Here is a 17,272-nt window from a genome sequence, read left to right on the forward strand (position 1 = left end):
GATGCAAGGAAGCAAGCTTATGTGGCACCAGCCAAAAAAAATAAAATAAGATAAAGTAACTGATGTCACTTTCTCTTCTTTCATTTACCTAGCTCTTTCAATTATTTATTCGATCCCTCCTGAAATGCAGATAAACTTTTATCTTCATGATGCTATTAATACACATAATTGTGTTGTATGGACTGAAGAAAAACTACACATAACTGACCAGCTATTACATGGTGAGAAGGTAATGGTATCATGCAGTTTCACAACAATGTTCATATTTGAACTGTCTTTTTTTCTTCTTTTTTGTTGAAGAAATTGTTAATGGTTACTTCTTTACTGTGTCTGTGAATGGGGGGGGGGGGGGTGTAAGAGAGAGATGTGATATGTAGTTGGAAAGTGTCATTCTAGACTAGAGGCGAAAGGAATTTTGGACTCCTGTGTAACCCTTTTGGACTCACTAAAGCATCAAAGGACTCGTTTGATGCTTTAGTGAGTTTTACACTACAGGCTGGATATGTGGAGCAAATTTTTTTTAAAGTTTGAAATCTGATAAAAATGGGAATTTTATACACAAATGCTTTTAAATATTAATTTGTTCTTATTTTGACTGAATTGCTAACATTAGAGTGAAATTATTGCATGAAAACCAAAGTAGAATTTAAAAAAAAAAACCCTTTTGAATTTAATTTTTTGATGCAGTAATATTCTGTATATCTATTTATGTGTCACTTGATTCAGTTTAATCAACTTCTTGGTCTGAATTCCAGATTATTTCAGCTTTCTTTTGTTTGTTTGTTTGTTTTTTGGTTTTTAGGAGCATTAGCAACTAAGGCCATATTGCTCCGAGGATATGCGGTGGTCATTTCCTGACCACCGCATATTCTCGGAGCAATATGGCCTTAGTTGCTAATGCTCCTAAAAAAAAAAAAAAAAAAAAACCAAACGGGCTCGAACCCTGGTCTAGAAGCGTGTGCTACACACTGCTGCTCCTGCCCACCTGGCTACGGAGGCACCTGCTTTCTTTTGTAAACCCAAAAGGGGAAACAGGTCTCCTGTTAACTAATTTGTCTTTTCAACCTTTAACTGCATTGTTGACTTGAAACTGATTACCACTATTTATAGTATTTTACTTCCTTTTTATGGTGTACTAATTGTATGCTGACCGGGCTGACCGGGTGGGTAAAGTGCCTGCCTGGCAACCCAAAGGTCGCGGGTTCGAATCCCGCCTCTGGCTTCGATCAAAGTACTGCAAAAACCGTGGGAAGTGCATTATGGCCACAGAAGCCGATGTGCCAACAACTAACTAAAAAAAAAACAAACTAATTGTATATTTCACTGTACATCACTATGAGTCCATATTTTAAAGTAATTCAAATTTTAATAGTATGTGAGTTACTATTCAATCATCACTGAATGTCTTTCATTTCATTTAGAAAAAGCAGTTACTTCAGTGTTGACATTTCCTAGTTATACATGATTCAGTTTTTTTTTTTGGTAGTTGTTGGCGCATCGGCTTCTGTGGCCATAATGCACCTCCCAAGGTTTTTGCAGTACTTTGATCCAAGCCCGAGGCGGGATTCGAACCCGCGCATGATTCAGTATGGAATTCCATATCAGTATTGGCACTACAGGTAACCCTCGTATAACACGGTAATTTGGTTCCTATAAAATCTCGTGTAATGCAAAACCGTGTTATACGGGACTAAGAACCAGTACAAAAGGGGGGAGGTTACGTTCCAAAAGTTAACAAAAATATGCCATTTTTTTTTATCACTATCGGAAACTTAACTTTTATAGTAGTAATAACTTAATATTTTAACTTTATTTTTATAATAGTAGTAACTTAAATAGTAAAAAAAAAAAAAAAAAAAATCTTACCTTACAAACTGTGATACTTATATGTGAGATAATGTACGTTCATTTATTTTTCTTCCTCTTTATCGTTGCTAAGCACAATCTCTTCTGCAGCATCTAGATTTCGTGTACCTTCTGCTCTCTTTAAAAGTCGTGAACTGCACTCTTTGACGTCACAGTTATTTTTTATGGTCTCAAACAAGCACAAGTTCAATAGCACAGAACCTAACCCAAGTATCTCCCAAAAAAATACAGTTGACCCCCCGCTTTAAATGATACGTGAAAATCGGAAGAATATTTTCCGGTAAGCAAAATAAAAATAAATTTACGCTTTCATACACAGCTTAATTAATACGTACTGTAATATATACATACTAATTGATATTTCTGTTCACTTTTTTTTTTTTTTTTTTTGGTTGTAAAATTTAAAACAGTAAAAATGAAAAGCAATTAATAACAAAGAACACGGCATGCACAAGTTGCAACAAACAATATGGAGTAATGAGTTTCTGAAAATTTATTTATGTTTTTTATATGATTGAATATTTCATGGATGGAGAAACACATTTCACCACAATAACGTGAAAACCCACAGAATTCCAGCTATCGTTACTATAGCAAATGCAAGGAGATAGAGTTTACTAACCATTTATAATTGATTGCACTAACAGAAAAGCCCAATAAAATGGAAAGTGCAAATTGTTTTTATTGTTTTATGGTAGTAACCTCTAGAAATGTGCTTTTAGAAAAATATCATGAAGGAGATAACTAGCGAGTCAACAGCAGGGATTCACAAAAAGGAATGGAAACATTGAAAATTATATCTAACATAAAAGCAAGGTTTTCCCATCACAAAAGCTCAAAAATACTGTGTTATGTGAGGATTGCCTCAATTTATCAGTCGTGTTAGAGCGAAACTGTTGTACGGGGATTGCCTGTATATAATTAATTTTAAATTATTTTATAGGATTTTAAGTAATTTGTATATGTAAAGTTAAGTTCCAGTACAGTAATACCCCGACTTACGCGAACTCGGAGTTACGCGGTTCTTGATTTTTTCGTTTGGCAACGCTGCCGCCCACTATCTTCAAGGTCGTTTTTCATATGTTATCGATATACGGTGCGACGGCGGAGAATGAGAGCGAAAGATGAACAAAATTCAACTTTGCTGATTTTATGTTTTTTATATCAGTGAAGGGAAAAACACATTTCACCATAATAACGTAAAAACCAACACAATTCCAGCTATCGGTATAATCGCAAATGCAATTAGATCGAGTTTACTACCAGTTTATAACAGATTTCACTAGCAGAAACGCAACTGTATTTTTATTGTTTTATGGTAGTAACCCCTAGAAATGTGAGGTGTTAATAGTGTATCTCTGCCTTTATGGTGTTGTTTATTCAGTTGCTACATGCGCGCAGCTTTGTTTATGCGTATCAAGCGTGCCTCCTCGTTTTGTAATTGCGCTTTATTCCCTAAAAATTAGTAAAATACTTAATTAAAAGGTGTGAAAAGGAGGCGTACTGGTGAAGACACTGCAGATTCAGAGAGAAAAAGAAAAGCAATTATCGATAAACAGAGGCGGACTGGGTCAAAAATTCTTACCCGGGAAAATTTATAGTGGCCTCATACTATGGTTTATGGGCAAAATCACACTGGCCCACCGGGGTTACACTGGCCCCGGTAAGGCTTATGGCCAGTCCGCCTCTGTCGATAGAGAAAAAATTATGAAATTGTGAAACGCTTTGAGTGAAATGAAAGACCACGTGATATTGCACGTGCTACAGGCCTAAATGAAGCAACAGCGAAAAGCACATGACAATTGCTGTTGTTGTTATTTGTTGTTATTTGGTTTTTAGGAGCATTAGCAACTAAGGCCATATTGCTCCGGGGATATGCGGTGGTCATTTCCTGACCTTTCCGCAAACTCCGTATTTGGTGGTGACAGGCTCGAACCCCGGTCTAATCAAGAAGCGTGTGCTACGCACTGCTGCTCCTTCCCACCTGGCTACGGAGGCGCCATGACAATTGCAAACATGACAGGTTGAAAATTGAAAAGGGCTCAATTGTAAAGGGCTTAAAAATTTTAGAAAACAGACTCCAACGAAGAACGCGTTATAGCTACAAAGCAAGGAATAAAAAAAATTATTAGCTTGCTACGAAGAAATTCTGCGTGAAAAAAAGGCGCTGTGTCGTCAGACGAATTTGTTAGATTTTATGAAGCCATCGACATCGAAATAACTTTTTAACGTAAGTCATTTGTTTTTTAATACATATTTTGTATTAATATGTATACAGAACTGCAATTTTATTAATATTTTTCTTCTAAACTAGTGTTTTTGTTAGTCCTTGGTCCCAATTGAGCAAAATTTATATGTATTTATATGCAAAGTTGTACCCCGACTTACGCGAATTCGACTTACGCGATTTTCGTTGGACCCACCTATCGCGTAACTTCGGGGTATTACTGTATATACATATTATAAGTTGTGAATTACATTGCACTATTTGTATACATACTGTAGTGTACATTGAACTATTTGTATATAGTATAATATGCATCACACTGGTGGCGCCTCGGTAGCCAGGTGGGCAGGAGCAGCAGTGCGAAGCACACGCTTCTTGATTAGACCAGGGTTCAAGCCCGTGACTACCAAATACGGAGGATGCGCAATGGTCAGGGAATGACCACTGCATATCCCTGGAGCAATATGGCCTTAGTTGCTAATGCTCCTAAAAAAAAACCAAATAACAAACAATAACATCACACTGGCTGATTATATTATTCATCAGTGAAATGTAGATTTGCTATTATAAACAGTACCATGTATTGGGACTTTCCCAACATTTTTTTCAAGTATACTATTTTTCATGTTGATTTCAAGTATTTTTCTCCAGTTTTTGTATTGATTGATATCAGCTATGTTTTGATTGATTGATATTGATTGATATCAGCTACTTAAAATTTCATCAGCTTCAGATTAAAAAGTTATTTTGTCATTTATGTGACCACAGAATTGTTGATCTAAGTATCAGGCCCAGTATACTATAGCAACTCTGCTACTGAAATTTGTGCATGAGGTGCCTCAGATCAGTTATATAAATATCTCTGGTTAACTATCTTATTTCATTATTATTAAAATTGAAACATTTTGTATTATTTTCCACAACAGTCCATAAAGTTACCAAAATATAACTTTCATTCTTTATTTCTAGTTGTTTCTTGGAGGTAGTATCACAAAAGACAGTGAAGTAATAGTCACAGAAGATTCAGAGCTTTCAGTGAGTATGCCACCTGCTTTTTGTTTTGTGTAAGGATGAGCTAATTTATTTCTCTTTGGGCATTCTCAAGTTAACATTGGCAGATGCCCTTAAGGAATGAAAAAAATTTGGAAATTTATACGTCTTTATGCCAATGTGCATTAGTTATTTACTTTAAAATTTTATTCTAAGAAACTGATGTAAGACTGTTTGAAACTTAACTTAATATATGATTATTGCATATATATTAAGTTTCAAACAGTGTTTCATCAGTTTCTTAGAATAAAATTAAAGTAAATAACTATATAATAAAAATTAAGAGATATTAGTATATTATAAAAAGTAATTTTTCATGCTGGCATCTTATTTGATGCCATCTGCAATGTATTTTTTATATTGGCGTATGTTATTGCAGTATACAGCAGGCCCCCGTTATAACGCGGTTTGCTTTACGCTGATTCGCTATAATGCTGTTCTTATATTATAACCCGTATCTGACTATAACGCTGTCTCAGATCACTATAACGCTCTTTTACAGATTGCATTTTTGGCATATTTAACGAAATCGTTTCATTTGATGGAGTCGATAGCTTAAAAATGAATATCAAAACGGCATTAAAACTTTTCCTACACCGACTTGAGAAATTTTCCCACGCTCAGTGATATTTTCTCGCACACTAATTTAATTGCAGTACAGTGACTTGTTACATAGTTCCGAGTTCAACATTTTAAAAAATGATCAAGTATATTGCTTGTAATATTTGCGTTATATGCATTTATCTGAAGTCTAGTCATCACTCAGTACAGTATTAGACATTGTGCGTAACGGACAGTTTACTCGAACATTGTATCGTAATTAATGCAACCAATGCAGTTACATTTTCGAAGAGTTAATAATGGCGGATAAGAATGAAAAAGCAAAAAGTCTGGACGCAGTAAGAAGACTACAAATGTAAGAAAAAGACTGAATTTGAAAATTAAATTAGACGTTTTGAAGCGAATCGATTCCGGTCAAAGACAAGCGGATGTGTGCCATAATTTAGGACTTGCAAGTTTAACTGTAAGAACAATTATAAAAAAAATAAAGAATTAATTTTAGCAGCAGGATAGATAACTGTTCCATTGCAAGCAACTAGGGCTAGGCCGGCTATTAGGATTTTATTGAAGATAATATCCAATTCAGAATTCAGTTAAGTTAAATATTATAAAAAAAAAAAAAAAAAAAAACAGAGAGAGAGAGAGAGAGAGAGAGATTAGCCAATATGATGATCTGAAGAAAACTCGCCTAAAAAAAAAAAAAATGTGGAACCATTTAAAACTAGTAAGGGCTGGTTGAATAGATTTAAAATCCAGGGAGAAGCCGCAAGTGCAGATTAAGGAGCCAAAACTTTCAAAAAAGAACTTGTTAAAATTATTGAAGAGGGATATTATGTGTTATACTTCTCAACAAGTTTTTAACATAGATGAAGTAGGACTTTTGTGGAAACGAATGCCTAAAAGAAGTTTCATATTGATAGAAGAAAAAAAAACATGCCAGGTTTCAAAGCGGCGAAGGATCGGACTTTATTGTTGGGTGATAACTCTGTGGGGGATTTAAAATTAATACCCTTTTTAGTTTATTTGGAAGAGGGCCAAAGTTCAACCCAAAATCGACGCATTTTTCTTGATTAAATTCATCAATTAAATGAAATCAATTTAGATCAATTAAATTCATGATTTTAATTGAAATTTTAAGTTTAATTTTGATACGTAAGTAGTTACCACATAATTATATAGGTATGTAATGCAGAATATTTTATATGTACAAATATTTGAATATTAAATATTTTGACCGACATTTGTGCATCTTTTCACTACCGTTTATTATTGATTAGGAAATATCCTATGGAACCGACCGCAACTCACAAATACATATGTGACCTTATGGGAATGAGGCGCTCGCTTAGTGCAGATTCACTTAGCGCTCTGTTTTTCTGGAACGAATTATCAGCACTAAGCGGGGGTCACCTGTATAAGATTAAGATGTCCTTTGTAATGCTTTAAGCATATGTGCCCACACACACACACACACACACACACACACACACACACACACACACACACACGAGAGAAGGCGGGGGGGGGAATGTTTTGCAAAAGGTAAAATTAAAATGGCTGCCAAGCACAGAAGAAACTAAACATATGGTATTTAGTCATTCAAGTAAAAGTGCTGCAGTCCCACACTCTTCAAGCATATTACATAACTCTGTCCCAGTAAAGACTAATAAATGCACTGATAGTGTAAACTGGTACAGTCTCTTCTCAATAAACACATAAAAACATGATATCTCAGGAGGAATCTGCCAAACTTCAAGGGTTGATTCCTTGGGTGATTTTAAGCAAACCAAGTTCATATCTATATGGACACAATTGTAATTGGTACTGTTATTGAATTATGGTTGTTTGAATTTTAAAATGGCTATGGAGATTGACTGGTAAAAAATAATACATAAGAATAAGCACATACCTATTATGAATTTTACTAGATATACATAATGCTTATTGTTATTATTATTACCTTTCAAAACCCCATAGCCATTTTTAAAATTCAAACATAGTTCTGTAACTGTACCATTCAGAATCAGATTAATGTAGATATAACCTTTCTTTACTTAAAATCACTCAAGGAATCAACCACTGATGTTTGGCACATTCCTCCTGGGACAATTTGTACATGCAAAATAATATTGCATTCTACTCATACAGTACTGTAGACATTACTTTACCATAAAATACTAAGTAACTATAGATTAGATTAAAATATACAGTAAAAAAATATAGAAACAATGATGTAATACTCTAGGAATTGGTTATTTATTTTATTTCATTTCATTATATTACTTGGAGACTAAGAATATTTTAGTAACTTTGAATCACATTTTGACTTTAACAGTTTGTTTTGAATATGAAACAAGTTACATTGCCATAATAATTTTATACTTTACAATACAATATATGTTATTCAAATTTAATTATTTTATTTAAACTTTAATTGATATACATTAACAAAACCCCAAGAGAAAAAAAACAACAGAAACATTAACTGGAATATAGTTGGGAAAGAACATTACGTGGTTTCTATCCATACAGTAAATTATATACTATATATAATAATAATAAATGACACTGTTATATCATGTGAAATTATTAACAAAATAGATTTTATTAAACTCATAGAATAAAAGCTCAATTTCTACACTAAATTGTTATGTTTCAGGATTTTTACCGACCCCAATCATCAGACCTTAAATGCTGTTGGGGGGGAGGAATAGAAGAACATTTAACAACTATGTAAAATAAATTGATAAACAATTAATCTTAGGTAATTACAACTGAAAATGATTTATTTTAGATTATAAGACAATATGATGTGCCTTCAGGAACTTAGAAACTATAATCAAGATAAAACATAAGATTAAACCTATGAAACTGAACATTCCTATGGTTCTATGGATATGGCTCTTTTATTGCAGTTCAATAAACAATACCCTCTACATTGCAGTTCATTTACAACAATATCCACCTGGTGCAGGGACTTTATAAAGGATAACAAGGTAAGATTATGGATAGTCTCACACCGTTATCTTACCTAGGCAGATATTGTTGTGATTGAATTGCAACGAAGTAAGAAAAGTAAGTATATCCATAGAGCCAAAGATATGTGCAGTTTTCGTGGTTATCATTTTATCTTGGTTATAGTTTAAGCTCCCGGCAGCACATCATTTGTAACTGGAAATTGGTGAAATAATGAGCACTTAAACCTGCATGGAATGTAATCGGCCTCTGATTTCTTAAAGAATTACAGATTATTCTCAGAAGTTTCATGGTGCTTCCAGTACCACTTCTTCAGTGAACTCTTGTAATGCTGTCCTTACATCAGCCTTTACATACCTTGAAGAAGTGGTACAGGAAATACCACAAAATGCCAGAGAATAATCTGTAATTCCTTAAGAAATTAAAGGCAGATTACACTCCATACAGGTTTAAGTGCTCATTAGTTCACCAATTTCCAGTTCTTGATACACCTGCATGCCGTGCTGTAAAAAATGTTTAACGTCATATTGTCTTATAACATAATGTAAAATTAAATGATTTTGAGTTGTAATTTCTTCTAATTAATTGTCTATCAATTTATTTTACAGTTGTTAAATGTTCTTCTTCTTCCCCCCCCCCCCAATCTCCAACTTTAAATATATTTTAATTGGAAGAGTTTAGCTAACTGCAAAAAAATTCTTTATAGTCCTTATTTGTCAAAAACCATGCATTGCTATGGTAATTTTCTGTAGTTCTTGTCCCCATTCACTTTTCTGCCCAGAAAATTGGCTGTACAATAGTTAGTTTTTTTTTTTGGATAAGAAGAGTTTGTTTCTAATTGACCTTATTATTAGTTCAGGGTAAAGAATAAAATTTTAGTTTCCCATTTTAAACTCTTGCCTTTTTACTCAAAAAAACTACTGATTGGTGAAATAAAGGCACTGGACTCTTGCTGTTAAAATTTTTTGCATGATCACTAGATGGTTAATGATAATGTCTTGTAAATTCAAACTCTTACTTGAGCAAATTATTTGTATGCTGAGACTCAATTTTACATTAGTATTAGTAGAGGCATATGATGTAAGAAAGCAAACTTATATAGCATCAGTCAAAAAAAAAAAAAAAAAAAAAAAAATTCCCGTTTCACCCATCCATTCACTCCAAAAGTTTGTCTAGTTCATCCTTGAATTCATTTAAGCTGTCAATTTCCACAATGACAGATGGAAGCTTGTTCCAGCAATCAACCACCCACTGGTTAAAGGCAAATTTTTCCGCACATCTATTCTCCAACTCTCTTTTCTCAATTTGAATTTATGCTCCCTCAGGTGCAGAATTTGAGCAAGAGAAAGAATCCCATCAGCATTGAGCATGCTCAAACCATTCAATGTCTTATACATCTCATTCAGATCTCGCAGGTGCCTAGTCTTCAAACGCTGAAATTTGCAGATCTTAGAGGGTTGCTGTTACCAAGATAGGTAACAGCAACCCTTTGTTCCACTCACTAATCTTGTTGCCCTTCTCTGTACTCATTCTAATACTTCAACATTTTTCTTAAAATTAGGCCTCCAGACCTGTATGCAGTACTGAAGGTGTAGCCTGACCATTGCCTTATACAAGGGGATAATCACCTTATTACTGCTAGCAAAATTCCTATATATCATTGACAAGACCCCATGAACTACTCTTGCAGCCTGTTTGCACTGCTCAGAAAACTTCATATCAGACTGCAGAATTACCCCCAGGTCTTTTTCATTCTATACTACCCTGAGTGTAGTACAGCACTGTAGGTGTGTTACTCTGAGGTTGCTGCTACCCATATGCAGCACTTTGCATTTGTCAATGTTCAACTTGAGTTGCCACCTCTCAGCCCATCTGTCCAACTTTTATAGATCCTGTTGCAGTAGCGTACCACCCTTACTGTCATTAACAACCCTACCAACCTTTGTATCATCTGCAAACTTGGACATTAAGCCTGATATACCTTCATCAATATCACTGATAAATAGAGAAAACAACAATGGGCCCAACATGCACCCATGGGGAACTCCACCAATAACATTAGTCCATGAAGAGCAGTGTCCATTGATTACCAATCTGTGTTCTCCCACTCTACCATCCTTTTATCCATTGTAGAAACTTGCACTTAATGCCATACTGCTCCAACTGGTACAGTAGTCTTCCATGTGCAACAGTATTAAAAGCTTTCCTAAAATCCAAATGTATGATATCAAAATTATTTTTTGCATCCAGTTCCTTTGTGACCACATCATAGTATCAAATCAAATTGGTCAGACAAGACTTCCCCTTAACAAACCCATGCTGTGTCTGAACTATAACTGCAGTCTTATCTAGATGATCCTGCAGTCACCTTGAAACAATTTTTCTATAATCATATCATCTACAAAGTATTAGCATACATCTAGATGATTATACAAGGTATTTCAAAATTGTATATAACAAATGTAGCCGGGTGGGTAAAGTGCCTGCCTGGCAACCCAAAGGTCGTGGGTTCGAATCCCGTCTCGGGCTTGGATCACAGTAAATGAAAAAACTTTGGGAGGTACATTATGGCCACAGAAGCCGATGCGTCAACAACTAACTAACAAAAAAAATAATAATAAAATAAAATAACAAATGTAGGAGCATATTCTACAATTAAAAATAAGAAAAAGTTCTGATAACTATGTCTCAATAGTTTTTGTTTCTCAAATATTAACTGTGAACAATGGCAAAGCATTTTTATGTTAAAATTCATATCATAAAATTATGACTGTAAATACTGATAATAAATAGTATTATTCTACTGCATGAAATTGTCTTAATCAGAATCATTCTAGTTACTCAGTTGTAACCATTGTGGTAGAGTATATACAATCTTTATCGTGTCTGTCACTTGATTTTCAGATATCACGATGATTACCTCATTATTTATAGTACAGCCACTCCCCGATTAACGTAAGAGTTGTGTTCCACGGAACGCTACGTAAGTCGGAATTTCCCTAAATAAGCATTTAGGAAAATTCTCCACTCGCAACTATGTGCGCTGAATTTGATAGAAACAAAAAAGAAATGTTCGACAAACATGTTAATAGAATTATTCAATTTTTTTATTTCACGTGCAGGAAAAATGACCAAAGTGTACAAAATTATAAAAAGAGAGAGGAGATAGGCATAACGTCAGCAAGTTTTACCTTTCGAGCATTGTTGCCAGAATTAACTCTCCAGGTGATAAGCATGCCACTGCAGAAGTTGAGGGCTGTGGAGATTTCGAAGGGATTTTTTCCAAAACATCACAAAATATCTCTGCAACTGCAGAATCGGTACTGGTGACTTCACTGCTACTTTAATGTTTTGGAAACCAGCGCGATGCTTGAATCTATTAAACCACCCGTTGCTTTCCACGAACTTGGCTTTTGGGGTTTGCCATACTTATCGTTATTTTCATAAATACTTCTTGCTTGAATGGCCATTAGATTCAGGGGAACTTGCTTCTGAACCTGATTTTCCATCTTCGATATAGCACCTGAATGCTGGTTTGTGATCACTGTTGATCTTACATGCGTTGATCCTTTAACATGTTCTTTTATGTGCACTGTCCCTTAAAATAGTATTCACTGTTGAAACAGCGAGAACTAATTCCATGAAATAGATGACAAATTTTGTCCTGCTTCATACTTCTGAATTAATCATCTTCATTTCTAAATCAGTTTTGTTTCGTTTCATTTCCTAGCACTGCCAGCATTTGCACTTTCCATTGGTCACTTTCCCTTCATCATTATAATAAGTAAATAGAAATGAAGAGAAGATGCTGAAAATTTATTTATGTTTTTTACATGATTGAAGATTTCAGCAAAGGGGGAACACATTTCACCATAATAACGTAAAAACCCACACAATTCCAGTTATCAGGATTATTGAAAATGCAATAAGATCGAGTTTACTGCCCGTTTATAGGCACCTCCATAGCCAGGTGGGCAGGAGCAGCAGTGCGTAGCACACGCTTCTTGATTAGACCGGGGTTTGAGTCCGTGACCACCACATATCCCCAGAGCAATATGGCCTTAGTTGCTAATGATCCAAAAAAAAAAAACCAAATAAATAACAACTACCCATTTATAATAGATTCTGCTAACAGAAAAGCCCAATAAACTGGAAAGTGCAAATTGTTTTTATTGTTTTATGGTAGTTGACCTCCAGAAACGTGTTTTAGAAAAATATCACAAGCATTCAAAATTGATTCTTATAACGGAACATATGATAACGAAAGTGTGGTGCTATTTCCATTATAAAAATTGTTTTAGAGAGATAAATAGCTTAGTTATATAGTGAAAATTTCAACTTCTGAGGTCTTGTAACGAATTACCAAAAAAAAAAAAAAAAACCAATGTGTTGTTGGGTTCACATTACAATATTTTCACGATACCTCAGGTGCCTCCGTAGCCAGGTGGGCAGGAGCAGCAGTGCGTAGCACACGCTTCTTGATTAAACCGGGGTTCGAGCTCGTGACCACCAAATATGGTGGATGCAGAAAGGTCAGGGAATGACCACTGCATATCTCCGGAGCAATATGGCCTTAGTTGCTAATGCTCCTAAATAACAAACAAACATCACGATATCTCCATTTATTCCTACGGGATGCAAAATATGTTTCCACGATTTATTTAAGTTTGCACCGGCCAGAAAAAACTTACGTAAAGTTGAATTTCTGTAAGTCGAGTATTACATAAGTCGGGGAGTGGCCGTACTGCGTTTTTAAACTGTTATTATAAGAGACACTACAAATCTGTTTACTTTTGCTGAGTTGACTGATATGATTTTAATTTATGATGAGGTTCATGAGAATTCTGTAGCTGCTGTTTGCAGACATGCTGCAAATATTCCAACTCAATGAGCACCAAATTGTAAAACATTTGCTGCTGTGAAGAGATGACTTAAAAATTGTTTCCTAAAATACTTGGCCTAAATTGTACATGCTACATTTCGTCTGTACATAATGATTCTTTTAGGTGTTAAAATGCTATTTTATTTGTATAATAAGAGGGCATTTAGAAAACTTAAGTTTATAACTTAGCAGGTATGCTGAATAAATGCTGGTAGAAGGAGAGAACAAGTTCAGTGAACTGCAAATATTAAAGAGCAAATACTTTGTGCTGTTGAAGTATCTCCTTTCAACAAAATCTTTCATCTGTAAGTGTGTGGAGGACATTACACGAGTAGCAATTGTATCCATTAATCAGTATGCCCATACACATTATCACAATATAATATAACAATGTATTATATTGTTATCACAATCGACAAAAGTTTGTGTTTATTCATATTACGAATAAACACAAACTTTTGTTAGTAGTTTATTTTGCAATGTACCCTAGTCCTCAGTTTTTAAGCCATGTTTTGTTACAGATGAATCATGAACTGGAATTCACAATTCTCAAAATGCTTACACTGGACCAAAGAAAACCTGCATATGATTGTCGGTATTCATTGTCATAGCTTAACTCAAGTAATGTTGAATGCTGAAAAGTTATCAACATAACTTTTCCCTTTAGTGTTTGGTTCTTGGGAAAAATCTCATTGGTCTTTATTTTTTTTACCAACAAGACTTTCCAGAATGGCATAACCACATTTTCAGCAGAACATTGGAAACCAGTGGAAGATCTTTGAAAATCAGCAGATGTGGTTTATGCAGGAGAGTGCACCAGACTAATTTAATTTTTCCTTGATGTTTTTGACTTTTTTTTTTTATCCAGCCACTGTTAGTCCAATTAAGGACTAACAAAATTTAAAATTATTTCGTGCATAATATTGCCATTAAAATATTCTGAGAAAATGGCACTAAAAAAGATTTGTGCTAATTGCTTACACTGAGTGGTCACTTTATTAGGGACACATACTCTTTTCATAAAATATAAACCCCTTCAGTGACACATCCTGTTCATATAAAACAGGTGGGCAGATATGTAGGGTTGCTGTAAACGTGAAATTCATTGCAAAAATGGAAAAGATGAAAGATTTAGGAGACTTTAAACATGGCATGGAAGTTGATGCCAGACACAGTATAAGTATTTCAAAAACTGCAATCCAATGGGTGCTTTCATGCATGACTATCTTGGGTGCATAGAAATTGGTTCAAAAATCAAATAACATTCAGCCAACAGTGATCCTGTGGTCAGAAACAGCTTGATGATGCAAGTGTTAACAGAGGCTGATGAGATTGGGGCAGGGTAACAGAAAGGCCATAGGCAGTCAAATGAACAACCCAGTTCAAAAAAGCAACTCTTCATACCTTGTCAAAGATGGGGATATTGCAGCCAATGTTCCATACCAGGTACATTCCTTTATGGCTGAAATGTTTCTATCAGCAAATGTGTTATTTCAACATGATAATGCGCCATGTCACGAGGCCAAAATTATACAGAACTGGTTTCAGGCACATGAGTGAATTCAGCCTTAACCAATCACCAGATCTCAATCCAGTTTGAACACTTGTAGAACAAGCTCTCTCAAGTAGAGATTAGCAACCACCCATTTTGCAACAACTATGGGAAGCAATTGTGTCAACTTGGACCAGCATCCCTGTGGCATGTTTTTAAATCTCATTGAGTCCACATCATATTGAATCTAGGCTAAATGGGACCTACTCACTATTAGATATATATATCTAATAAAGTGTCCACCCAATATAAATTCTTATCTCCCCCCAAAGGGACATAATAAGAATTTATAATTACCATCACCGTTTCTGTAAAATATATAAGGACTTTATGGTCATCCAGTATTTGTAACAAATCGAATGAAAGCATTTAAATTGGAGATTTTCTTTTTCTTTGCATTGATTACTTTTGTTCATAGTACACTATTGAATAAACTCAATTTGATGGGAATAGTTTACCAAGTCATCTTGGTAAACTATTGTCTGCCAATTCATAATAGCTTATTATAATTCATCTCTGTTTGGTTGTTTAAATAAATAAAAGAATTTTGAATTGTTTTATATAGTAAATAAACCTAAACTTTAATGATAACTCATTTAATAATATAATAGTGAAATTAACTTCCTAAAGAGTGTGATCTTAAAAAGCAAATCTTCATAGGAACAGCCTGACAGGCTTTACATAAAAGGAGTAGCTGTTCATGGAGGACCACAGATGCTACAGCTGAGTCTGGATGGTAAACGTTTGTATGTAACTACCTCACTTTATAGTGCTTGGGACAAGCAGTTTTACCCAGACCTAATAAAGTAAGTAGTAATTGTTACTATCATTATTTCATTTTGTATATGTTTGTTTTACAGTTTTAAGCATCGCTTCTTATAGATTTATATTCATATCTTTTTCTTAGAAAAATTTTTGCTTTCTATCACTAGTAATTTATATTCTTACATAATGACTGTGTGTGTGTGTGTGTATTTCCACACAATATACTGTCAAAAGTAAATGTACACCTGCATGTTTCAGGTGTAAAATCCCCGTATTTTATTTTGTTGGAAAATCCCCATGTCAGGTTCTGTGCTATTGAACTTGTGCTTGTTTGAGACCACAAAAAAGTGACTTCGAAGCGTGCAGTTCTTGACTTGTAAGGTTATTTTGACTTTTATTTGATCTTTTTAAAATTTTTCAGGTATGTATTACTAAACTTTGTTCTTAAGTGTATTGGAATAATTTCTTTGTTGTGAATTAAATTCCAGCTCTAAATTATGCCTAAGGAAAGTAAAAAAAGCCCCCCCCCCCCTCAAAAGACATTTTTAAATTGTGGACTGTATTGGAATCATAGCTTTATGGCTCAAAGAAGTAAAATGGTCAACATTAACTGCGTGTTGAAAAAATGTATGGCCAGAGTCAGCTCATTTAGGAAAGATGGTCGAACTGGCAGAAAACAGAATCGATGTGATAGTAGAACTTGTTCAGTCGGTAGGAGGGGAAGGTTTTGATGATAGGACTACTGAAAATGAAATGGCATCGGATGTAAACCAAATCATTTAAGAGGATGATAGTCCAGATCAAAAATTCTGAACTTCCAAATTATACACTTAGCCGAGCAATTAGCATCTTATTTTTTGAATGCGGATCCTTCGACTGAAAGGAGCACGAAGTTCAAAAGGGAGCTTCGAACATGCTTAGCTCCATACCAAGAAATTTACAAAGATCTATCAAGCAAAGGCAAACAAACCCAGATTGCTGATTTTTTAAAGAGAGCAGAAGATACATGAAATGTAGATGCTGCAGAAGAAAGTTCAGAAGGTCAAGATATTCTGCAACAGAGAAAACGTTCTCGTTTGACTGTGCTTAGCAGCAATGAAGAGGAAGAAAATTAAATGAATGCACATTATCTGACATATATGTATTATAGTTTGTAAGATGTTTGTTCAGTTATTACTTTTTTTAAATAAGTAAATTTCAGATTTATAAAAATATGGTGTATTTTTGTTAGTTTTAAAACATAAGCCCCCCTTTTGTACTGGTTCTTAGTCACGTATAACACGGTTTCATCCTACATGACATTTTATAGGAACCTGACTACCGTGTTATACGAGGGTTGCTTGTATTAGATTTATAATGGTTTCAGCATAGGAGACAACATACATCCTTGCCT

The 17,272-nt window shown here is 34.6% G+C and overlaps 1 protein-coding gene across 1 annotated transcript in view; it reads left to right on the forward strand.

Annotated features, from left to right (window-relative positions):
• LOC150091475 (methanethiol oxidase) overlaps window positions 1-17,272 on the forward strand; it is a 116,045-nt gene that overhangs the window by 92,078 nt on the left and 6,695 nt on the right. Inside the window, exons 9-10 of the mRNA XM_090384082.1 lie at window positions 5,063-5,128; window positions 15,775-15,920. Coding sequence (XP_090240208.1) covers window positions 5,063-5,128; window positions 15,775-15,920 — 212 coding nt within the window. The remainder of the gene's footprint in view (window positions 1-5,062; window positions 5,129-15,774; window positions 15,921-17,272) is intronic.

Source organism: Mastigoproctus giganteus, chromosome 1 (assembly GCF_048544385.1).
Source record: "Mastigoproctus giganteus isolate SK-2022 chromosome 1, ASM4854438v1, whole genome shotgun sequence".
Classification (NCBI taxonomy): Eukaryota; Metazoa; Arthropoda; class Arachnida; order Uropygi; family Thelyphonidae; genus Mastigoproctus; species Mastigoproctus giganteus.